This window comes from Excalfactoria chinensis, chromosome 24 (genome assembly GCF_039878825.1).
Source record: "Excalfactoria chinensis isolate bCotChi1 chromosome 24, bCotChi1.hap2, whole genome shotgun sequence".
Classification (NCBI taxonomy): Eukaryota; Metazoa; Chordata; class Aves; order Galliformes; family Phasianidae; genus Excalfactoria; species Excalfactoria chinensis.
The window spans coordinates 1474341-1498043 of record NC_092848.1 but is presented as its reverse complement, the minus strand read 5'-3'; the positions used below and the strand labels follow the sequence as shown (position 1 = coordinate 1498043).

The 23703-nt window shown below is 44.9% G+C and overlaps 2 protein-coding genes across 6 annotated transcripts; one reads left to right on the top strand and one right to left on the bottom strand.

Annotated features, from left to right (window-relative positions):
* Window positions 1-1027: 1027 nt before the first annotated feature.
* On the bottom strand, window positions 1028-11846 carry DHX8 (DEAH-box helicase 8). Its single transcript, XM_072356595.1, has 23 exons — window positions 11693-11846; window positions 11365-11450; window positions 11091-11163; window positions 10749-10834; window positions 10168-10277; window positions 9759-10064; window positions 9391-9535; window positions 8836-9039; window positions 8386-8473; window positions 8149-8246; window positions 7910-8057; window positions 7486-7667; window positions 6929-7123; window positions 6512-6697; window positions 5800-6010; window positions 5288-5469; window positions 5040-5180; window positions 4613-4768; window positions 4275-4412; window positions 3818-3946; window positions 3294-3490; window positions 2969-3148; window positions 1028-2457 (listed from the first exon to the last, which is right to left on the bottom strand). Exons 1-23 carry the CDS (start codon window positions 11802-11804, stop codon window positions 2238-2240), a joined length of 3573 nt encoding a protein of 1190 aa, XP_072212696.1. The 5' UTR covers window positions 11805-11846; the 3' UTR covers window positions 1028-2237.
* Window positions 11847-12808: 962 nt separating this feature from the next.
* Window positions 12809-16909, top strand: PHB1 (prohibitin 1). Of its 5 annotated transcripts, none has more exons than XM_072356428.1 (7): window positions 12809-12952; window positions 13434-13559; window positions 13931-14092; window positions 14591-14733; window positions 15007-15123; window positions 16147-16242; window positions 16697-16909. In XM_072356428.1, exons 2-7 carry the CDS (start codon window positions 13472-13474, stop codon window positions 16907-16909), a joined length of 819 nt encoding a protein of 272 aa, XP_072212529.1. In that variant the 5' UTR covers window positions 12809-12952; window positions 13434-13471. The 5 variants fall into 5 exon arrangements, with proteins under 5 accessions (XP_072212529.1, XP_072212532.1, XP_072212530.1 ...); XM_072356431.1 differs by having other exon boundaries at window positions 12928-12952; window positions 13437-13559; XM_072356429.1 differs by lacking the exon at window positions 12809-12952 and adding an exon at window positions 12955-13059.
* Window positions 16910-23703: the final 6794 nt, after the last annotated feature.

The following is a 23703-nucleotide window of genomic DNA, read 5'->3' as shown; positions in this document are numbered from 1 at the left end:
CCCCCTCCTTGAATCACAGTAACTGTATCCACCGCACTTGTTGAAGGCCATTGGGCGCAATGAATATCGATCTTCCTGTGCCCTGATGGCTGAGACATCCACACAACAGCAGAAGGGGAGTGCCTGCAGTGTGCTGAATGCAGGGCAGGGGGAGCAGAGCTGCCCACAGCAGCTTCAGGCATTAATAACCACCCTTGTGTCCATCCTGGATTGATGAAGGTGGGAGAGCAAAGCAGCAGCAAGGGTCTCCCCAGCTCTGATCCTTGAGAGGTTTCCCTGGGCTTGGTGTGTAAGAAGGTCAGAGCTCTGTGCTCAGAGCACTGCATGAGGACCCCAGGGCTCCAGCAGACACTTGGAGGGCAGAGCTTCAGCCCAGACCAAGCAGCACAACCCAGCACCTCCAGCACAGAGACACCAACCCAAGGATTTACGCAGGTGACAGAAAATGCACACACAAAACACGTGTGCTAAAAAATGGGTACTCACTGTATTCCCAGCTGGCTTGAAGAGAACAATACATTCATGAATGCAATTGTCACAGAAAGCTCATGGAAACTGAGTTACTACAAACAAAGCCCCTGTTGTGTAAGGAGCACTTTGCTGTCACACTGGCTCTGGTAACGAGCCCATTAATGAGCTTAAGGTAGTTACTATAGCAGATGGAGTACATGTGAGAGCGGCTATAAAAACCACATTTATCTTTTCTTGCATAAAGGGCAAAAGGTTGGACTTCTAGGAAGAAATAAGACATACAAAATAACATGTCAAATCATGTTTATAAGCATAAGCAGGAGGCAAGGGGCAGTCTGCCTGCCAGCCATTCGGGAATGGCACTCATTGCAACCCTCCAGTTCATTCGTGCCCAGTTACTCACTCCTTGTATCCTTTCCCCCTTCACTTGTAGTTAATTCACTGCAAGGTTCGTTCTCTGCCAGCAGGCAGAAGGGAAATGGCTCCGAAGAGGATTCAATAGGACAACTGTATCTGCGCAGCAACACAAGGAAAATAAAAGGCCTCCAAACGTAAAAAAGTTTCTAATTCTATTTACCTCTGTAAAGATGTAACAGCAGAGAAGAGCTCAGGGTATTTACATAACATAATAAAACAGTATATACAAAATCCCTGCCCGCTTTTGTACATAGATACAACATATCTTGTTTTCAGAGTGCAGTGTTCTTCTGGATAGCTGGGTATAGAACAACCAGCCAAGTTCTTTCTACTCATTTCAACAACTTTAGCAAACATCCCAGGTTTGGGGAAAATAAAGATGTTGAGGGGGGTCTCCCATCTATGGCACCAAATAAGTTTCATCTGTTTGCAACAGAAGAAAACAATTTACAGATACCTTCAGCATGACATAGTGCACACGGGATAGTCAGATCTGCTCTTACACAGGGAACTGTTACACCACGTTTTACAGACGTTGCAGCTGTAAGAGAATATTCCATTGAAAAAAAAAACCCAACGCTTGTGATGTCACCAAGTGTTGTAAGTGGAAATAAAACACATGACACGTTGTAGAGAAAGTCCAAACATCTGCAAGCAGTTACGCTCACAGACAGAGCTGTGCTACAGAGTGGATGTGGTTAATTACCATTTGATATCCTAGCCTTCAGCACATAGGAGATGGTGAGGAAGGATAAGACTTGCAGTCTGACCTGTGCCATTATCCAAGTATAACAGACATTCTAACCGAGTTTCAAGGGATCTTTCCTGCGTTATTCCAAAGCCACAGATATTAAATGGCTCATTGCAGAAGGGACAAATAGTTAAAGTGAACAGGAAAGAAGCAGAATAAGCAGCTCCCCCAAAACAGCCACTGTCTGAGAATGTAAGTTGAAATAAGTCCCTTAGCAGAGTAAAGAAACAAATCTGGCCATTCCAAACAGTGAGGCTGGTTAGCAGCTATTTCCCAATCGCTGCCTTTTTATTGTTGCTCTGCTCAGATTTCTGAGCTTTAAGGTTTTGTCTCTAAAACGAAAACAAAAGGGAATGACTCAAAAAGTGTTTCAAGGACCGTTTCTGAAGTGATGCAATACACAGAAGACATCGGTCACGCTGCTGTGGAAGTCTGAAGAGCAGCTGACATCAGCAAGCACCACCCCCTTGTGTTTTTGCTCTGAAAACACCTCTTTTCTGTCAACTTCGTAGGTCAAATTGCAAGTGTTCTAAAAGCAGGGACACTCAACAGTCCAAACTCACGTGGCAAAGCAGTCAGTGGGAGGAGGACAAGGAGGTTATCGGCGCCTGAACGCACGTGATATTCTCCAGGCGTTGGGCTCCTCATAGCGGTTGTAGAGAGGTTCAAGCCGCTGCTGCTTCTTCTGTTTGCTCAGTTTGGTTGGATCTGAAACCTTGAAGAATGCTGGTGCAAATTCCACCAGCCAGCGGGGATCGATGGTTGTCACTTCACGCATGTATTCCTTGGTGGTCAGCACCAGTTCGTGATACACCACCCTGTGAAAAGAGACAGCAACGTGAGATGCTGAGATCTCCAAACAAGAGGCACATCGAGGGCTGCACTTTATCTTTGATTCTACCCTCATTCAGCATAATACTCCAAAAGAACCTTCCAAACTTCTTTTTCCTCTCCTATCTCTCAACACAAAACTGCTCTATTCAGTTTGAAACAATTCATTCTCTCACTCAGTGTTCAATCTCGATTCCATGCACCAGGAACACAGAACTACCACTACTTCAGTCCCAGCTTTGGTTCTAAATGAAAGTCTCATGTCTGCAGAGGCACAAACTCTAACAGTAGAAAGAGCCAAAAGCAGACTTGAAACTTCTCTTACTCCACTCACTGCTGAAAGTCAGAAGCCTACATTTCAACCTGTAATCTACAAATAGAGCGCACTACAGTCTTTTAAAGTTATGAAGCCTGAATTGAAAGAGGAAATTACACGATTTCCCTTTCCTTATGTCAATTAGACAACAAAAAAGGAATCATAAAACCATGACACCTTACCATTCCGGCTGCCTGTTGAAGAGAGCACTGGATGGGTGAATATAGACTACTTGCTGATCAATGAGTGTTCGATAGCCCTCCTGGGGATCCTTCTTTGCTGCATTTCGGAAGAAGCCACTGCAAATGGCCTTTTGGACTCGAACTGTTGCCTTGCCACAGGACACCACATCCAGCTTGTGCCTGCCAGGAAAGAGTTAAGGAGACAAAAAAACTGTAGTTCTCCATTTCCAAGTAGAACCATTAACATCAGATGAACAAGTTTTGTTCAGCTACTACAGTACAGGAACATTACAAACTGAGTACCTGTTCCTCTGCAGATGCTCACCTGTCCATAATGCCCAACATCTGCTTGCGGATGTCCTGTGCCCTGCGTAAGGAGCGGGCTTGGATAAAGTTTTCATAGCACCAAGGATTGGAAAACTTATTGTTCTTCCAGGAATTGTACACAGCCAGCAGAGTGAGGTGGTCACCTTCTGTCTGATGGAACTTGGCTTTCTTCTGATCAGCAAGTGCTTGTTTATCCTAACACATAAAGTATGCATCCATCACTTACTTCTTACCAGAGGTACTGAAGCAGTGGTTTCGACTCTGCTGCTCTTCCAACCCCTCCCCACTTCTCCAATCTGCTCATAAGTCATTAATTAGACACTGTATTACATAGTCTGTTAACTCCAATTTCGGTCTAAGTTGCAGCAGGCCATCATAACAAAGAATCAATGGTTTCAAAAGGAGTTTACTACGAAGGAATCCTACCACAGCACAGCCTGCTGCTTGCTGACTTAAAAGCAATCATCAATGGTTTGTTCTGAAGAAACAGATTCCACATATGCAAAAATGACAAAGCCTTACCTTCGGCCTGTAGAACACATTCTGAACAGACAGCATGGAGACTATTGTCAACATTTCCTCGCTGCATCCCAGATGTACAGACATGATCAGCATCTTACACAACATGGGCTCCAAGGGGAATTCTGCCATCTGCAAAAGAATTGTTTCAGAGTACCTGAAAAGCCTCAAAAAATCTTGATTTCCCTCAGTGGAATAGAGAAAAGCTCTTTCTTCTATTTTTGTCATCAAAACTGCATGTATTACCCAGAATAATTAAACTCAACAGTAAATTATTTGTCTATATACACACACTCACAAGGATATCTCAGCACTTACAGGAGATTATTTCCGATATTCATATAAGTAACCTTATGAATAAGCAGAAATAACAGCTGCTCCTTAAAAAGCAGAGAACTGCTCCATGTCACCCTCTAAACACTGGCAAACCAGACAGAACCAAGTGTTTTATTTAGCCTACCCTGCGCCCAAGTCGAGTGAGTAATCCCTCATCGTCCAGAGCTCCCAGGGTGTACAGCTGCTCCATGGCAGTGATGAGAGTTTCCATTGGGGGAGCATCCATAAAGTCGAAGGACAGCAGATCATTGATGCCCATAGCCTGAGCAGAGGGAGTGGAGAAGAGGCAAGTTAGAACAAGGAGGAGAAAGAAGACACCAAACTCCAGCCAGAGATATATAAGCATCAAAACAAAACACTAATTTAACTGACTGAACCTCCACGGAAAGGGCTGAGGCAGAATCTAATTCACTGCAAAGTTTATGATCAGGCCGACTTGCTAAAAGCCAGAGAAATACCCACCTTCAGGGAGAGTACTGTACTGGCTAAATTTGTTCTCTGGATTTCAGGCACGTTGGTCGTTAGCATTTCATCTCGATAAGCACGCTCTGTGTACAGCCTATAGCATTTCCCAGGTCCTGTTCTCCCAGCTCTTCCTGCTCGCTGTTTTGCTTGAGCCTAAAGGTAAACAAGCATGTCAGTGAGGAGGTGTAAAATGGGTGCCATTAAAAAATGTGAGATAAAGTGATTATTCACCGTTTTATTTGCAGTAATAGAAAAAAAGATTTCCATTACATCCCAGGAAAGTTATCTTTTCCTTAGCATAGAGTCTCAAGGAGTTTCCAAAAATGTAGTTTTATCATTACTTTGCTTCCACGTGCTTGGATTCCATACCATTTAAATGCATGTTAACAGCAGGAAATAAGAACACTGAGTACAGAATGCCTACCTGTGAGATTGGTGTAACAACCAGCTGGTCAATGCCGGTCTTGGAGTTGTATACCTTCTGCTTCACAAAGCCAGGATCGACCACATAATATATTCCATCAATAGTAAGTGATGTCTCAGCAATGTTAGTGGCAATAACAACCTAATAACACAAGAGCTTGCTTCAGTAACCAATTTGTATAGGCACATATGCAACAAAACTATTAAAATATACCAGCAGAAAATGAAGTCACACTTAGCTGAAATTACCTTTCTACTCCCTGGTGGGGCTGGGTCAAAGATCCTGGTTTGCATTTCACTGGGTAAGGCTGAATACACTGGAAGGATAATCAGCTCTGGAACATCAGGTCCTAGAGATTTCATCCTTTCATAAAGGATCTCACAGGCTGTGTCAATCTCCTCCTGACCAGTTAGAAACACCAAAATATCGCCTACAAAGGACATAAAATATGCATAGAATCAACTATGCTCAGTACAGCCCCTGTATTACCAGATTTCCACATGACAGCTTTCCATCTGAAGCAGAGAGCCCCACTTTTGCTAACCCTCTCAGCCAGAAGCAACACACTTTGTCTTTCACCCAACATCTTCAGCATTTTATTTACTGTATTTGCAAACAACAGACAATAGTGCCAAGGGCACTGCTCTGCTCCTGTTACCAATCACATTCCACGAGTCACAAAGATATTGCTCATAGGTTACAGTCCCTCAGTCACCTGCCACCCACATTCACCATCCATGAATCACAACCCCCCACTCACCTGGTGGTTCAGTTAAGTGGATCTGCATTACTGTAATCAGACTAGCATCCAAATAATCTGTCTCTGGCTCTTTCGTGTACAGAATTTCAACTGGGTATGTTCTGCCAGGAATTGTGAAGATTGGAGCCTCGTAGAAATACTGAGAGAACTTCACAGCATCCAGTGTTGCTGAGGTCACTATCAACTTCATATCCTGCCGTTTCTGCACAGTCTGTGGCATGGAAGAAAGTTCTCAGGTCATTTATTGCCTTTGGGATGACTGATACCTTGCAATTGACTTCAGTCAAAGAAATATTTCATATTTAAAAAGAAACAGGACTAGCTGTCACAGGCAGATTGACAAATAATGCTGCTGATTGCAGCACTGAGAATTTCAAATAATCAGCCACAAAGGTCCCATTTCAAACCTCTCTTGGCAGCACCCATCCCAGAAAGCTTTGGTCAGAGAAGGAAGAGCAATGCAATAGCATTCCTCTGCTCATCCAACATTAAGAACACCTTGGAGAGCTAAAGCTTTTTCTTTCTGTTGAATTTTGCTTGCTTTATCTTCACACAGAGAAAAACGTGGACTACAAATTATAAGGAACATTGCTTTGCTTCCTAAGAAACTCAGTACTGGAATGAACTTGACTTGTCTTGCTTACCAGTGGGCTCCTACCTGCATATAGCACACAAAGGACATCAGAGCAATAAACATCAGATGTGACATTACCTTCTTCAGGAGTCCAAAGAGCACATCTGTGTGAATTGTCCTCTCATGGGCTTCATCCAGCATAATAATGGCATACTGGGTCAGATCAGGATCTATCAAGCACTCTCTCAGTAACATACCATCCGTCATGTACTTGATGACAGTTTCAGGACTAGTGCAGTCTTCAAACCGAATGGTGTAGCCAACCTAGAAGGAAGAGTTGAATAGAAAACACATCATTTTTACATTAAAACTGAATCTGCACCCAAAAGAAATAATTACCACCATTAATTCCTAGTTTGATTATTCTGCCAGCCAATTTTACAGCTTACAAGGGAACACACACATGTACACAAGGAAAAATAACCAGTTCCAGTATTGATTTCTTATTCTTTTCTCCAGGATTAGTCTGGCACATCATTCAACTCTGAAATTCACCTCTTGTCCCAAACAGCAACCAAATTCTTCTGACACTCTCTTTGCAACAGACATTGCAGCCACTCTGCGAGGCTGAGTGCATCCAATCTTTCCTCTTGACGTATAACCTGCCTCAGCCAGGTATTGGGTAATCTGTGTCGTTTTCCCAGATCCTGTCTCTCCAATAACAATCAGAATCTGGTTGTCGTGCACAGCCTAGAAAAGATCATTAAAAATACATACATTAACAGTTTCAAACATGAGAACAAGAAAAAATAAACATAGTATGGTTAGGACTAGACTGAGGACCTACTTCTCTTGCTCCAGCTGACCCAGACCAAAAGTGATATACTCTGACTGAGAGTCTGCTAACTTCTCAACCACATAGCTGACAAAATTCTTTGCCCATGTGATTCTAGTTTCAATTCTGATTTACTAATATATATACATTTGTAAATAAAAATAATTAATCTGCGCTACAGTTCTGCATTTATTAAATGGTTATCCACCTACTAACAAGCTACAATAAGATTTATATTAAATTACTCCTTCTTCAAACACCACATCAAGAGTCTTACTTGTATCAGCTGCTCCTTCAGTCTGAAGATTGGGAGACTCTCTCTCTGCTCAATGATAGAAAGCTGTGTCTTCTTACCATAAGAGGCTTTGTTGCCACCAAATGCATGTTTCTTCCACTCTGGGATGTCATTGGGCATCATCCCAATACCGCGCATATTTGCAGCTATTTGTCTTCCATCCACTAGGAAAGAAATAATTCCATTATCACACTTAAGTTCATGCAACACAGATTCCAATAATTATCCTCCTGTCACTTCATCATCCACACCTTCTATACTTTTCCTTGTGTATTTTTGTATTTTGGAAGTTCCTACACATATAACCCCTCTCTTACATTCATTTCCAGGCTAAAAACCATCCAACTTGCTGTTTAGTAACACATCCTCAGCTGCCACAAAAAATGCACAGTTCACAATTGCATACCATCAGGGAGAGGATCCACCCAATGTGTGTTGAGTCCCATGGGGATAGAATCCATCTCTGCTTCTCTTTGGGCTTGTTTAAGTTCTCTTCTTTCTTTAGCTAAAGCACTCTGCATCATTGCAGCCTGGGACAATGAACCATCAGGATTCTGAAAAGCAAGGAAAAAACATTAAGATTTCGAGTGTTCTCAATTAAATCAATTAAATAAAGCATCTTTAACCCTAGAAATCTCTTCTTACCTTTACTATTTTTATAGGACTCATATCCATGCTCTGTTTAGTATGACCTCGAAGGAATGGTGGTTCCTCTTCAACTAACTCAATCTCGAGATCTTCATCTAAAATCAAGAAGTGGCAATTTTAATAGAAAGTTCTACGTGTTTAAGGAAATCGTAGCATGTTTCACATTCATTTTGCATCAAAACATGTCCAGAAACATAAGGAATTAAGAACCACAAGACTACTTAGAAATACTACCTTCTTCATCATCAACTTTAGGAAGTATCCCAGTCTCCTCATCAAAGTCAGGAAACTCTTCCTTGGAAAGCACATTAGCTGCAATCATCTGGTAAGAGAATGAATACAACATGAATGAACACAGCTTACACCCACGAGTCCTCAGTTCTAGTGATACTGTCAGACTTGTAAGCCAGTAACAAAGGAATGTTCCAGTTTCAAAACAAAAGACCACCCCTTTTGTTGGGGACATTCCCACATTCTGGAACACATCTCCCCATATCATCCAGCCTCAGAACAGTCCTTCTGTCATTCTGCCTAACATCAGCATGGGACAGCTGGCCAAAAAGTCCCACGAGAAAGCAGCAATTTAGAGTCAAGGTATAAATTAAACTAGGTACTGTATTTTAGACCACAAAACCTTAGCAGTTTTACTGAGTGACACCCTAATTCAATCAAGACAAAACACACCTGCTTTATTTCCCATTTCTCTGGGTCTGAAATTCGGGTGAGGCGTTTCCTTTCCAGGGTATCATCCTCCACCTCCGGAGCATTCACCAAGGACAGGTGACTGGGTCTGTCTGGGTTTCTCATAGAGGTTTCCTCATTGGTTTCTCCAACCAAGTTTCTCCTCCGGTTTGGATTCAAGTCTTCCCCAGTGTCTTGATCAACATCCTACATCAGATAGATTAATTAGTCAGTTCTATCTATGTTGCATCTGGGCAAGCAAAGCAACAGCTTAAAGTTTCTCTAGTCTTTCAGATGAGCATCAAGTCCAAAACACCTATTTGGATTATTACATCAGAAACACACACAAAAGAACCTAAAGAAAATGAATACAGTGAAGATAATGGGTCACTTTAAAAATGAGTTACAGTTGTATCTGACTTGAAGGGTTACATGTTAGAGTTCAGTAACAAGATAACAAAAAGAAATGTAAACTTCAAACATCTTAGCATCCCATAATTTCTACACTAAGCCCCACACAATGGATTCCACATCCTGTTGGATGTGACAATTCCATACCTTCATGCTCAAGCTCGTTTTGGATCCAGTAAAGGATAACACTTTGACCTTCACTCTTTGTCCTTTGCTCACAACATCAGCAACATTGGCAACACGTCCTTCTCTTCGAAGCTCTGAGATGTGGACCAAGCCCTCCCAACGCTTCCTGTAGGTGAAACATGAGACGTTGAACATTATTACTCAGATGGTCCTTCAGATCAGAGTCTGCATTAAAATATTTTGTTGTGAACTGATTGTCTGTGTATGTTCACTGTTTTTTGTAAAAATAGTTACCATTCTCTGCTGTAGCATCACAACCTCTTTAAGACCCCAACAGACAAAAGTAGAGATACAACAGTACCAGACTTGTTGTAAACATTATAACATACCTCAGTCCTTCCAGCTGCACGAAGCACCCAAACTGCATTATACTGGTGACTTTCCCATTGTAAATGTCTCCAATGGAAGGCTCCTCAGGCGGCGGACGGTCTACATGCTTGTCTCTCCATCTCTCATTGCTCTTCTCAACATACTTGTCTCGATCCCTACGGTCCCTACTTCGACTCCTGCTCCTCGAGTAGTATCTGGATTTACCTCTGTTCCTATCCCGAGTCCTGGAACGAGACCTAGAGCGAGATCTGTGCCTTCGTTTCCTGTCCCTGCTCCTGCTTCGGCTTCTCCTCTTTTTCTTTGCCCTTAACAAACAAAACAAAATATATTCACACTGAAATTCCACAGAGCAAGCAGGCAACATTAACTGCCAATATCTAGTCCCTTAAAAATGAACTAATAACATACCGGTGGTCACTGTTCCTTTGTTTGCTTTGCCTGTCTGCACTAGGCATCAGAGCTTCAAGTTCTTTAAGTGCATCTGCTGCCACTTTCACATCATCTTCATCCAGCATAGTCTGCAAAAACAGAGAATCATCCTATGAGACAGCTGAGATAAAGATCCATCACAGAGAATTCACCTACATAAAAAATCACCTCATGCATTTCTATTCAAAAAGTACACAAGCTTAAAAAAAAAAAGATCAGGCAGAATACATGATAAGAACAAATATCAAGTATAACAAAGCTATTTTACCACAATAGTGCGCCAATTCTGCTTCTACATAAAAGACACCTTCATCTCAACACCTCAAATTACTACTGAGTTACAAAATATAAGTCTGTAGAAGCAACTGTTGGTAACAGCTATTCCTAAGGATTACATCCAATAATATCAGCCTATGTTTTATTTTTCAGTCTGCTCTTATCCATGCTTTGGCTGGAGATATAAATGCTAACATGAAGAAAAACCTGAAATAGAGACATCAAAAGAGCCACAAACTACATTTTCACACCCTCATGAGAGGAAACTGAAATGATGAACTTACTCTAATGTTGGGATTGTCTGGCCTGCAAAGGGCTGGAAATAATTCCTTCAACCTTTCCTTCTCTGATTTGGGTTTGGTAACGGCCTCTGATTTGGAAATGAACAAAACAAACAAATAAAAGAGTTTATAAGAGTCAAAATGATTTCTCCTCAGCCTTTCTGAAATTGAATGTTAAACTCTCAGCCGAATACAAAAGTTAATACAGATCTTATAGATTTCAGAATATTAAATATATTGCCCTCACCAAACACGAGACAAAAACTGCAAAGGACTTGAGAGCACAGTTTGGTCGGTTTTGTTTCTTTTTAACTGAACTGATGGAAGGGAAAAGGCTTCACTCACCTTTACTCGTAGATGGTTTTGATGGAGGCCGCATCGTTTGTATGAGACGCAACAAGTTACTGATAAGGGAATCCTGAAAACAGAATAGAAGGTTTAGATCTAAGAAGTACTAGCATCGCTTTTGTTCTTTATTACAAAGCACAATATGGAGGTAAAGAACAGCAAAGAAGATTGAAAAGCTGAATGTTGCACAGCTCTGCAGTTGAAGAGAATCAAAATCCCCACAGCTCTCTTTGATACGGGAGCACACGGAAAGCATTCAGGTCTCACTTACGGTGAACTCAGCCCCATTCTTTAATAGAACGGCTTTAAACGTGTCAAACGTCGTGTTTTTCTCGGCGAGGCTGATCACAAACTCGGCTACAAAGAAAGAGCACAAAGTGAATCAAATAGAGCGAGGGCAACACCCAGTTAGATCCATCTACCTGCAGGGCAGCGGCATCCCCTTCTAGCAGCTCCCATCTAAACGCTTCCCCACAATATTTCCTTTGGAGATAGATTTTATTCTTCCCAATTCCAAAGGCCTTTTCGCTGAAGGCGTCGTGGTCGTCAGGCCCGGTTACAACCGCCCTCCCCACAGCTGCCGGCCCCGCCTCACTCACCCAGATCCTTGTCGTTGATGCCCAGGTGGTTGTCGAGCTCGGTGCAGACCTTGGAGACCAGCGACAAGTACTCGAGCTTGGCAAGCTCTTCTAAAGCCGCCAAGTCCGCCATGGTTTCCCCCCCCCGCACACCCGGGGCTACTTCCGCATCCGGGAGGCACCGGAAGTCGGGCTGATCATAGAGAGGATGTTGGGTGTGCTAGAACGGCTCGCTCCGGATCCAATCAGCGCAGGCGGGGCGCAGGAAGTGCCCGTTGCTAGGCGACGCGTGCCGCCGCCATGTCGGCCTACCACTGGGAGGCGAGGCGCAGACAGGCGGCGCTGGAGCGGCGCAAGGCCGCGTTACTACGGGTGCGTGTAGGGCGGGGCCGGGATACGGAGCTGGGGCGGCCCTCATAGCATCATCCGTACTTTGCAGGCCACGGGCAGCTCCAGGATGGATAGCAGGCACGGTACCGATAACGGCCCGACGCAGGCCTTGCCTCCCGGTGAGCAGAAAGCGGCCCCGCGGTCCCGGGGTTGATAGAGGGGCCGAGATCCGGCCTCAGCCCTGCTTAGGACTGTTCCTATCACAGAGACTCAGCCCTGCCGTTGCTGCTGCCCGTGTCATCATGCCTCGAACCCAAGTGCCAAGCTGCCCAATCGCTTCTCGGTAAGGAGCTCCTCAAAGCCCTGAAATGCACGTTAGAGCCCTGGAGCCACGCAGGACACGTTTAGATTCGTGGCTTTCCAGTTATACTTTGTGCGGTAAAAGAAGAGACAAAGTAATTTCCCTTTGCATCTTTAGGCTGTCCAATACATGCAGCAATGGTGAGGACCACAGACACCACCACCACAAGCAGAACAAACCCAGCACCGCCTGTGTACAGCACAAGGGGCCGTGTCAGCAACTAGCTAAAGCTAACAGCTAAATAAAACAGCACTGCGCCTCAAAGCGAACAGTCTCTGTTAAGCATTGAATGCTCTCCTAAATCCTTACTCACTCTGGTCGGGTCGTACCCTGTTCTCTCCATGGGGCTGCCATCTATCAGCGGGCGGCAGCAGAGAGCAACGGGAGAAACAGCCAATAGGAAGCAGTCTTACTCGGCATGAGGGGCCGCCGCGGAGCTCGCCGGGAGTTGTGTCCCGCCCGGTAGCTGAAATAGCAACGAAGAACTACAAGTCCCAGAATGCCTTGAGGAAGCGTGGGCCAATAGGGAGAGGGAGTCTTGATGTTGCACGCAGGCGCGGTAGGGTGGGCGGCCGCGGATTCATGTGGAGGTCAGGGGCGCTGCGGAAGGAGAGCGGGGTGGGAGGGGGCGGAGGGTCTCGGGTTGTTGGGAGCTGCGCTGCGGTTTGAGGGTAGGAGCGAGGCCTCCCCCCACCAGGCCTCTGTCCTGAGGGTCCTCGGGAAACGTGGATGGGAGGAGGGTGGTGGGGAGAACGGGGACGTGAGAGGTAATTAAAGTGGGTTTGAGGTGTGGGGTTCATCGAGGGGAGTGGGGGTATGGAGGGGTAAAGGTGAGCTAATGGGCTCAGAGTCCAAGGAGAAGCAGCGTGGTGGTGGGGAGGGGGGGAGAAAGAGAGGCCTGTGTGGCTGCTGAGGGGGGGAAAGAAAGAGCTGTTGTGATGGATGCTCTCACTTCATGGTGGGCTTTTTGGAGGGTTCCATCTCGGCTCTGTAGGTACACGCGTGCAGGGCTGCCTGGCTTTCTCGTTTTGTATCGTTTTAACCGAAGTTGTGGATTATTTTTTTTTGCAGGAGGTACTTGTTAAAGGGGTTGGAATTGCACGTGTGAAATGGCTGCCAAAGTGTTTGAAAGCATTGGGAAGTTCGGCCTGGGGCTGGCTGTTGCAGGTGGAGTTGTCAATTCTGCTCTCTATAACGGTGAGTGGGACAGGCTGAGCGCTTCCAGTTCCTCTTTATATCCTTTTTTTTATCAGGCTTTTGGCTGCTCTGTACTTTTATTGCTTGTGGCATCTGGGGAAAACAGTCATAAAGCCTTTCAGGGCTGTTTTGTACCTCGTGCATTGCATAAGTAGGAGGACTGCAGGCTTTCTCAATAGAACTCTATTGTGAGCAGGCTGAGGGGTCAAGGGTAATGGATGAGTATTCTCTTTTGATTTGTTACTCCTAAGAATATTAGTATCTTTGCCATTTTCACTAAGCAAAAGGCCTTAACTAACCCCCATAGACTGTTCCTATGGAAGTTTCGGTGCTGTGTAACAATACTGAAACTATGTTGTTTTCTTTTCCAGTTGATGCAGGACACAGAGCCGTTATCTTTGATCGATTCCGCGGAGTCCAGGATACAGTGGTAGGAGAAGGCACTCACTTCCTCATCCCTTGGGTACAGAAACCAATCATTTTTGACTGCCGTTCTCGCCCACGTAACATACCTGTCATTACTGGCAGCAAAGGTGAGGTTTGGGACTGGGCAGCTCTACAAGATTCAGGCACTCTGATGTGCTCTGTGTGTGTGTCTCACTCTTCTGCTGCTTTGCAGCTGGGTGAGCAGAGGCATGAGAAAAAGCTTTCCCAAAATCAAGACATTTATGATCATTAAGTGCTAGAGGACTATAGGCATGAGGGGTTATTCCTGAACACAGAGATTGTATGAGTGTAGAGTTTAGCAGTCAGGAGTAGTTTGATACTTATCCCTTAAATAAAAAGTTCTTGTGTTTACTGTAGGGTAACTCCCTGCATTACAGACAAACTGAAGCTTCAGTTTAATCTGTAAGGAGGATTTGGATCCCTAGGTGAAAAGCAGTCCTTGGTGAAAGAAATACTAAAAACCTTTCCTTTGGTTAGAAGTCTGAATGTTTATTTTGTCTTATTTTGCTTTCCTCCGAAGAGAACAACTTCAGGATATCTCCTGCCCATGAGGTTTGCTGCTAAATTTGTGACTGTTTCTGCAGATCTACAGAATGTGAACATCACGCTGCGTATCCTGTTCAGGCCGGTGACTGCGCAGCTACCCCGGATTTTCACAAGTATTGGAGAGGACTATGATGAGCGTGTCCTGCCCTCCATCACAACTGAAATCCTCAAGTCTGTTGTGGTAAGAACAGCACAAATGCTGCTGGGTTCAACCCGTCACTTTTCTTTTGTTTTAGCACTGATGAGACCTGATGAATTGTGGAAAATATGAAGCTCCAAAATGAGGCTTCTCTTTATACCCTTTGGCTCTAATGAGCAATCCAGAAGAGTTAAAACTGTATCTATGCTGATTGCTTCACTGTCATTTTAACTACTTGGCTTTATTTTCATCAAGTTGGGTGACAAGCAGAGCATGTGAGAGCTTTCCTCTCACTGTTGTCTATCCTGACTTCAGGCTCGCTTTGATGCTGGAGAATTGATCACTCAAAGAGAACTGGTCTCCAGGCAAGTGAGTGAAGACCTCACAGAGAGAGCAGCAACTTTTGGCCTCATTCTGGATGATGTATCCTTGGTAAGAGTTCTCTTTCAGTTTTTCTCTCTGTGCAAATAGGGAAGAAAATTGGTAGAGGATCAGAGAAAAGGGGTGTGAAAGCTTGTGTATGTGGACCCTGTTTGTTTGCAGTTGCACATGATGCAGTGGTTTACAGTTCAAGTCAAAGCAGTTGGTTGTGTCACTGGCCTCCTATGTCCTTGAGAAAGTTCTTGCAGGTGTTGCTGCACTAGCTTATCAACAGACTCCATTATTAAAGGGCTTGTGTAGTTAAAATGAGAAGTAAATGATTTTGTGGATGACTGATCAGTCTGCAGATGCTATAGAGAAGCCTGCTGTTCCACAAGTACCCTGAGACATAGCATCTTTTTTTTTTTCCCTATTAATTATACAGCTTTCTCCCTATTCTGGTGTCTTCTGAGACTATTCAGGGAGTGAGCACTCCTTCCTCCCTAGAAGCTTTGTAGAGTAAATCTTTGTCAGACTGACCTATACGTGCATCTCTCTCTTCTGGGATTTCCTTCCAAAATCCTGCCTAGAGAAAAGGGAAATAAGCATTTTCATCTGGCTTTGAACACACAGGAAGCATTTGCAGGAATGTGGCTTTGTGATTTTTAAGTCTTATTCAGGAAACTCACACTTCCCCTGTAACATCCAAATAGTCTGTATATGTACAGAACAGCTCAGGGAGGGCACAACAGTGCATAGTTGAGAATGAAGAGAACAGGAATGCTCGGCAGACTGCAGGTTCCTAATCCCTAAGCAAGAAATGGTAGGAGAGTGTGGTCTGTCTCTCAAGATACTTGCATTAACCCATCTGCTGGAATGAAATTGTGTTTATGGCGTCTTCCTTGAGACTTTGCTTTTAAAAGGAGGGAAAGCTTGCTAGGCTTAGTTTCTGTTACACTGCATTCTTGTTTTTCTTTAGCGATACCGGCTTTCCATCTTCTCTGATAAAGGCAAATTGCCTCCTGCCTTAGACATGTGCTGTTGTTAGCAGTGTTGCTGTAAATGATGTTGTGGACTGTGATTTCTGCCTTGCAGACCCATCTGACCTTTGGTAAGGAATTCACCGAAGCAGTTGAAATGAAGCAAGTGGCCCAGCAAGAAGCAGAGCGAGCCAGGTTCATTGTGGAAAAGGTACTTTATCCTTTTGAGAAACTTTAGCTTGGAAATAGTTCCTGGTATCTCTGTCATTTCTTCTCACAATGAATGTTTCAGTTACCTGCCCAGGAAACCAGGCAGGTACATGACAGGTCACTCAGAATCATAATGCTAACATAGTTCAGTGCTCAGATCTTCTCTAGACAGCTATCCACCAGGAGTGCCCTTAGGTTAGTTGCTCTTTCATGAGGTTAAGATAAGAGAATTTCAAGTTGATTTTTAAACATCCCCTCCACAGTAGGCAAATATGTGTGTGCATATATGTGTATATATACAGCTTTAACATACAACCACCTGGTTTAGCTCTCAAGTCTTGTGAAGGAAAGAACAATAGGGTGGTGAAGGGGAAATTTATCCTTAAAGCTTGATAGTAGCATCTTCCTTCTGTTTTCTTTTCTGATCATTTTTCTTCTCACCTGTTTTCTTGCAGGCTGAACAGCAGAAGAAAGCAGCTGTTATCTCAGCTGAGGGAGACTCCAAAGCAGCTGAGCTGATTGCCAACTCACTAGCCACTGCAGGTGATGGCTTAATTGAGCTACGCAAGCTGGAGGCAGCTGAAGATATTGCTTACCAGCTCTCAAGGTCTCGCAACATCACCTACTTGCCCTCTGGACAGTCTGTACTCCTCCAGTTGCCACAGTGAACCCGGCTCTGCAGCCACATCTAACCTGATCACCTTTACCTTCCAGATCAGCTCTTTGTAGAAAAATCATTGCATTTTCCTGATTGGGTAAAGCAGAGAAAGTGAAAATTCAACTGATTTAGGATTCTTAAATAAAACTGAACATGCTTCAGAACAAACCTGTGTGCCTTCCATGTATTGTCAGAGTAGTGGCTTCACTGACCAATTAATTAAGCTAGGTTTGAGAACTCAATCTTCCTGAAAAGTTGGTGTAAAAGAGTTTTCTTCTGTTGGTTGCCTGGCACATAGAGGTGGCCCAGTGACCTCAGAACATCACAGTGCTTGTACCGTGCATTGCTCCAGTGTTCAGTGCCTCTATGCTGACTGAATGAGGGCTGTTACAAAGTTGCAGATCCTTGAACTGTAGAACAGATGCTGAGGAGGAGTGGCTCTTCAGTCAAGCCTGTGTTTTCTCAGGTGTTAGCTAAGAGCAGGAGGATACCTTAGCTGTGTAGTGGCTTTGCTATTTATGAATCATGCCAGTGACAGCTGGAGAGACAGAGCAGAGGTTCACTTAATGCAGTGTGTGGATCTCAGGCATAGAGGAAAAGATACTTCTGCAGGAATCACTTTTTACGTGCATGCTGGGTATTGCCTTTGCTGCATCCTGATTTATTCCCTGCCACTTCTGTTGTGTAGCTTTGTTTCTTCCACCAAGGTCAGTGGATGTGACAGTTGCACTCTGAAAAAGAGTGCACGTGAGGTTAGCTTTTTCAGAAAGCAAAACGAATGCAAACTGAAGAGGGGATGGGGTCGGCAGTTATGCTGCTCTCCCACCAGATGGTGGCAGCAGCTATTCTTCTATGTGCACGTGGTGGGGACCAAGCTGTGCCTCAGCCTGCCCGGAGAAGAGGTCCTGGGCAGAGGATGCACAGGGCAGACTTGGAGAAGAGCGCACACAGTAGCACGCTGCCCAGCCAAGGGAGAAAAAAGGCCGGTATAAAAGCTAACAGGCAGCGCTGCTCTGGAAAGCAGGCTGAAGTATTTATTCCCTGTGCCAGGCTGCACTAGTAAAACTGATAACCAGTTGACTATTGAGTGTTTCCAGACCATCTGCAGGTTTTATCCCCTTTAAAATACAGAAAATACTGAACTGTACAAATGCCTGTCACCTTCTAACCTTGGTCCCAAAGTGGCTTTGCTTCATAGTGTCTCCATGCAGCCCTTCTACTATTCCTCCTGTGCTACCTTCAATCCTAAAGGCCCTCCATAGCACTAACAGGGTGGACAGGAGTAACAAAGTTATCTAGGTGTGACTTCAGGGTTCAAATTGTTTAGCTTGACATTAGGAAATAAAATTGAGATTTTTGGATCCAGACCACTAGTGTGTCTAATTCACACTGGAAGACCCCAGTGCTGGTAAAGATTGGTTTTTCTTCAGTCTGAAGCCCCATAGTTACTTGGCACCATAGTAATTACAGTAATGGTAGCAAAGACTCATCACTGGTAATTCCCTGAAAGCAGGCCAAAAATTAAGCTATAGGGACTGATGGCTTTGGGTAAGGTCTGCTGTTTGTGAGCAACATAAGAGACCTGCTGGGGGGGGGGTTGTTGCAGGGCCCTGTACTAGGAGGAATGTAACCCTCTGTGTTGGCAGAGGTGCCAGAATGCATCTCCTGCTTTAGACCAAAGAGCAGCATTTGGTTGCCACCTTCATACATCAAAGCCTTACAACCCATAGTGAAATCTCCCAGCCCACCCTGCTCTGCCTTGCCTGCAAACTTCCAAAGAAGGGTGTTGGGGGGGGCACTCTACTCCCTTCCCCCCCAGAGACTTGGCTTTACTACTTTTTCCCTTCATGCTAGTGGAAGAGCTCAGCTTTGCACTAACCACAGCAGCTGGGCTAGCCCGCTAGCAATATGCACACCAGCCAAACAAGCTTTTGGCCAGGATAAACAAATAGGAAACTGTTTGATTTCCTCTGCGTTCACCCAATTTCTTCCTATTTAACAGATAATCAGCCTACCTGAGTTGAGAGGAGAGCAAAAGAAACCACATGGACAAGTACTCTGGAGCAGCTGTCCTTTGCAGAATGCTTGTTGCAGAGGAATGGGCATCTACCCTGATAGTTGCTAGCATACCAAAACTGCTGAAACCTCTCTAGGTAAGGGAGCTCCCTGAGCTTATGTTAATTTGTACCCTGCAGCAAACTGGCAGCATCTAAAGTGGTTAGAATAAGGAATAGGGAGGAGTTTCCTTATTGCTTCTTTTGTACTGTGGATCAAGCAGAAAAAGCCAGTCCCAAAATGCAGAGAATGGGGGGAAGCACTTGTGGAAGTAGGTAGGAAGTGAATAATTGCCTAAGCCAAGCTGGAGCTTGGCTGGCTTAATTATTCCTTGCATGACACTAGGCAGCACAGGGGGCAGAGAGTCCCCTCTGAGTCTTAGCTCTACTGCTGCTGTGAAAACAGCAACTGAGATTCCCTACACTAGATCTGCATACAACATTGATCTGGACCACATCAGAAACCTGCAGTGAGTTACCCCTGATCTCTGACAGGCCATACCTGTGCCTAAGTCTGGGACAGCGCATCCCAGCTGCAGGAGGGCAGTGCAGAAAGTGAACAGTGTGAGATGCCAGCTGCAAGACACGCTCCTGTCCCCCAAGCTGGTAGACAAAATGAGACAGGAAGGGCAAAAGGAGGCTAGGGAAGAATGTGTGCAGGATGCCTCTGAAGCAGTAGGTTAAAAATACACAGCAGATGGAAGGACAGGAAGGAAGCAAAGATTAAGCCCGAACAAGGTAAGCCCATCCTAGAGACATTAACACAACATGACTTTCATAGGGGTGAGTCTCACTGTGCCTCTTCTGCAAAGCTAGTAAATATTGCTCTATTGAAGCAATTGCTTCCACTCAAACATGGCTTTTAATGGGTGATTCTCAAATCCATAGAGGTGTTTTTACATAAGAAGCTGGGCTAGAATATTGGATATGAGTGGAACGGACCACAGTTTAGTCACTTTGCTCCTCACTAGCCATTGTATAATGGACCTACACTCATAGCTCTGGTAGGAAGTTGATGCTGATCAGAGTAAAAGTGTTCTTAAGAAAAGAACACAAGTGTCTCAACAGCCTCATAAGGTGAAACTCACACTTAATTACTTCATCACAAGTGTTAAAGCTTATGTAGCAGTCACAGCACCAAGACTGCCTTAGTTCAAGAAGTGTCTGTACAAGCTTAGACATATGGTTTAATTTTCAGGTGTGGAGTCAGGAGTTTACTCAATCTCTTATGGCCACTCAGCCTGTATCCTGCTGCTCTCAAGGTCTAACCAAGGGTATGAAGAGAGATGCTGGTGGGTGTTAACTCTGCACTATTTGGAGGCAGATAATCTAACTGTGGCCTTACACTGAGCTAACAAAGGAGAAGGGAGAGTGGGAACAGGAATTTCCTCTGTCTGATCTTCTCTGTGCTGATACAGTCTCAAAGCCCAACACTCAAGGGGGTGGTTCCCTCCAAGAGTAGGACTTCCTGTGACAAGAGCTGGCAGGAAAAGCCCTTTGTTTCCCTTTTGCTTCCTTTCCCACTGCTTGAGAAGATCCTGAATCCTGCAAGACGTAGCACAATACCTAAAATTATAGTCCAAAAAGCAACTGGTTGGGTTACAGCAAGACATCAGTGCTCCTGTCCATGCTTAAGTTTCGCTTCTCACTCAGAGCCTGTTCACTGCAGCATCCTTGAGCAACATCTAACCCTGAGGGCGTTTCCCCTTTGGGGAAGGAGAAGGACTCCCACTTACAACTGCATTCTCACCAGGCCCTCAATGCTGAGTTCAGGCTGTTCCTAAAGAACTGTTGTGATGTGGAGGCCTCAGTCAAACAGCACCCTGCTATGCTTGGTGCCAACCCTGAAACAGCACAAGCCATGAAGATTCACCTGTGGGAACAGAGAGTAGGACAGAAGGAAGGCAGCCCACCTTCCTGTTGACTGCAGGAAGAAAGAATACTAGGAGAATTTTTTTACTGGCTGCTGAGAGTTTCCCAAGAAATCATCATAACACAAGTCCAGGTGAAGCAGAGAACTGTCGCTGCTTGGGTAAAGTAGAGAACCCTCACCAATGGAGCCACATCCCACAGCAGCACAGCTTAAATAGGACTGCAGGCCCTGGACCAGGCAGACATCACCCTTGCAAGAGCACTCCAGCAACGGTTTACTACCTGGAAGACATAAAATAACCAGACCAATCAGCTCAGAGATTGCCCAAGAGCACCAAGCTGTGCAAACCCAACAAGCTGGCCAATGCCACAAAAAAATTAACTGCCGATAAAGGTAGGAACTAAGCTCTGTTCAATTTTTCTCCTTCCCACACTATCCTGCACCTGGCATTAGCAGTCATCTCCAAAGAGTTAGCTGCATCTCAACAATGTTATTATCCATCAGGTTTGCTTTCTCAGCAATTCTAGAACACCCATTCCTATAGAAAAAACACAGGTGGGTGATAACTGTGTTCTGGTGCATCTAATTTGAATTTGCATAATATTTAGGTTTTGGGTTTTTTTTTTAAACTCTGAAAGATCTGGTTTCCACAAAGGAATTCACCTACAGTTGCATTGCTGCTACTGCTGGAGTGAGCTGCAAACAGCTGCTTGCTGAAACACTGCAGCAGTTTAAGGCAGGAAATGAAGATCTGTATCACCTGTTCCTGGCACTGCATGCAGTGAGGAGGATGTGTGAGGGCATTTCCCATACTAGTTATACTATAGATAGAAGGGAAATACCAGAGAGTGTAGGCAAACGTGCCACAGCATCTTACTGAGCAGTGAACAAGATGCACATATTTGCCCCTAGAAGTTAACAGCATGAAGAGAAGACAGATGATAGCAAGGAAATCAGAAGGCTGATAAGGATCAGTGGCTGTAAGGCAGGCGTGTGCTAGGGAGCGGATCATGTGCAAGCAGAGATGTGGGACTGTTCCTGCATTTTGTTTGTTTCCCTTTACCTGGCTGACATGTCTTTTCATGTCAAAAGTTAGATCAAAGACAGGGATGTAAATAGCTGAAGGGAGCCCTTTGTGGGAAAAGGGCTGTGTTACAGCCAATGACTCAGATGGATCCCTCCCTGGGAGCCAGCATGAGGATGTCAACTTCCATTAATAAAACAGCCAGGGAAGAAAGCATGCAACTGCAGGGTGCCCTGGGCATTCAGGAGCCAAATCACACAGCAAGGCTTAGAAGAGTCAGTCTCCTCTGCAGCAGCCTCTTCCCCAACACAGATGCAGAAGTGACAAAGCAGAGAGATAAGAACAAGTGCTCTGTTGTCAAGTTGGAAATCTGACAGTTCAAGAATACATACACACGGTCCCTTAACTCCTCTGCAGAGTCCTTGGTGTCTGCTGAGGAAGAGGGACTTAACATTTCCTTTTAACTTCTGTACAACTTGTACTTGGGGGGAGCAAAATCACTACCTGAAACAGAAGACACAAAGCATCTTCTACAGGAAAGGCTTCTGCAGTCCTCCAGTAGCTATTTTAAAGTAAGAGGGCCTCATGCTACAGGTTCAGGGTAAGGAAGCCAGGCTAGAAAACCAGACACAGCATCAGGGAAGGAGAGTAGAGCAAAACAAATTGGGAGACTGAGTGCTATCCCCACATACTGGAGAAAAAACTCATCAAGGCACCTGCCTGCTCTTGTTCCATGATCAGACATTAGCTGTGGCTGTGCCTTTATACAGAAATGGAAATAGTTGTTGGCTTCACTTCTCACCTGCACTCCTCTGGAGCCAAATGGGACACCGGCAAGCAGTAGACACAGTTATCCCTCTGATAGAAATCCACATTTGAAATAGCATCTCTGTGACCCACTGCTTTCTTGTTCATTTATCTGTCAAGAAAAAAGGTCTCCAGAGCTTTTCTTCTTACTCTTTTCAAGGTTTGAAATTTAATTACACGGCCTCTCCATTTTTTCTTTGAAGAGCAGCATTGCATAAGGGTTTGGGGCTGAGCAGGGGCAACAACATGCTCTCAAAACCTGGGTCTCCCCTAACTACTCTCTCCCCTCCAGCTACACACAGTCTCTGCAGAGATGAGAACAGCCTGGGGCCTGCTCTGAACTCAGCCTGCTAGTAATGTCTCCAACAGGGCTGACCTGAGCAAAGTATGTTGTGCTTTACTCCTTTCCTGTGCTCAAACAGCAGGAGTTGCTGGGGCAAAGAAGGAAGCTAGCAAACAGCTGGAACAAAATGATCTTTCCAACCCAAGCCAACCTGTGATTCTATAAACACTACTCTGATCTTACCGTAGGGCTTCCCAAGCACACACTGTCCCTTTTATTTGATTGCAAACTTTGAGAGCCCCAATCCCTGCTCTCCATAGGAAGCTCAAACAGGAAACAAACCACAGGTAAAAGGAAGGGAATAAATGATTTTAAAAGGGGTCTATGGAAGGGACACGGGTCTGAAATCAGGCAGGAAGGAATCAAAGCTACACAGCACAAGATTCCTCAAGTCCTGCGATGCAGCTAACACCACCAAAAAGGCTGTGCCATGCCCTGCCCCCTTTTCCTGTTTCTGCTACTCTTGTCTGTCCTTCTGCTGCCGCCAAACCTAAACCACAGCAGTTCTCTTCCCTCCTACACAGCACTCAGAAGTGGTTTTCAGGGCTATGGAAGAGGCACTGCTGCTTCCTGGGGGGGAGCTGGGACTGCTGCTGGGCCCTGACCCACCTTCACAGCCCTTCACAAGCCCCATACCTGCCCCAAGCTGAGAGTTCTACCTGCAAACTCCATTTCTTGTCGTATATCTCTCTCACACATCACA

Coding starts and splice junctions, on each gene's coding strand:
- PHB1 (XM_072356428.1), top strand. CDS start 13,472: ATGGCTGCCAAAGTGTTTGAAAGCATTGGGAAGTTCGGCCTGGGGCTG. Junction 14,734..15,006: donor AAATCCTCAAGTCTGTTGTG/GTAAGAACAGCA, acceptor TCCTGACTTCAG/GCTCGCTTTGATGCTGGAGA. Junction 16,243..16,696: donor CCAGGTTCATTGTGGAAAAG/GTACTTTATCCT, acceptor GTTTTCTTGCAG/GCTGAACAGCAGAAGAAAGC.
- DHX8 (XM_072356595.1), bottom strand. CDS start 11,804: ATGGCGGACTTGGCGGCTTTAGAAGAGCTTGCCAAGCTCGAGTACTTG. Junction 11,451..11,692: donor CATCAACGACAAGGATCTGG/GTGAGTGAGGCG, acceptor CTTTCTTTGTAG/CCGAGTTTGTGATCAGCCTC. Junction 3,491..3,817: donor ATGTGTTCTACAGGCCGAAG/GTAAGGCTTTGT, acceptor TTTATGTGTTAG/GATAAACAAGCACTTGCTGA.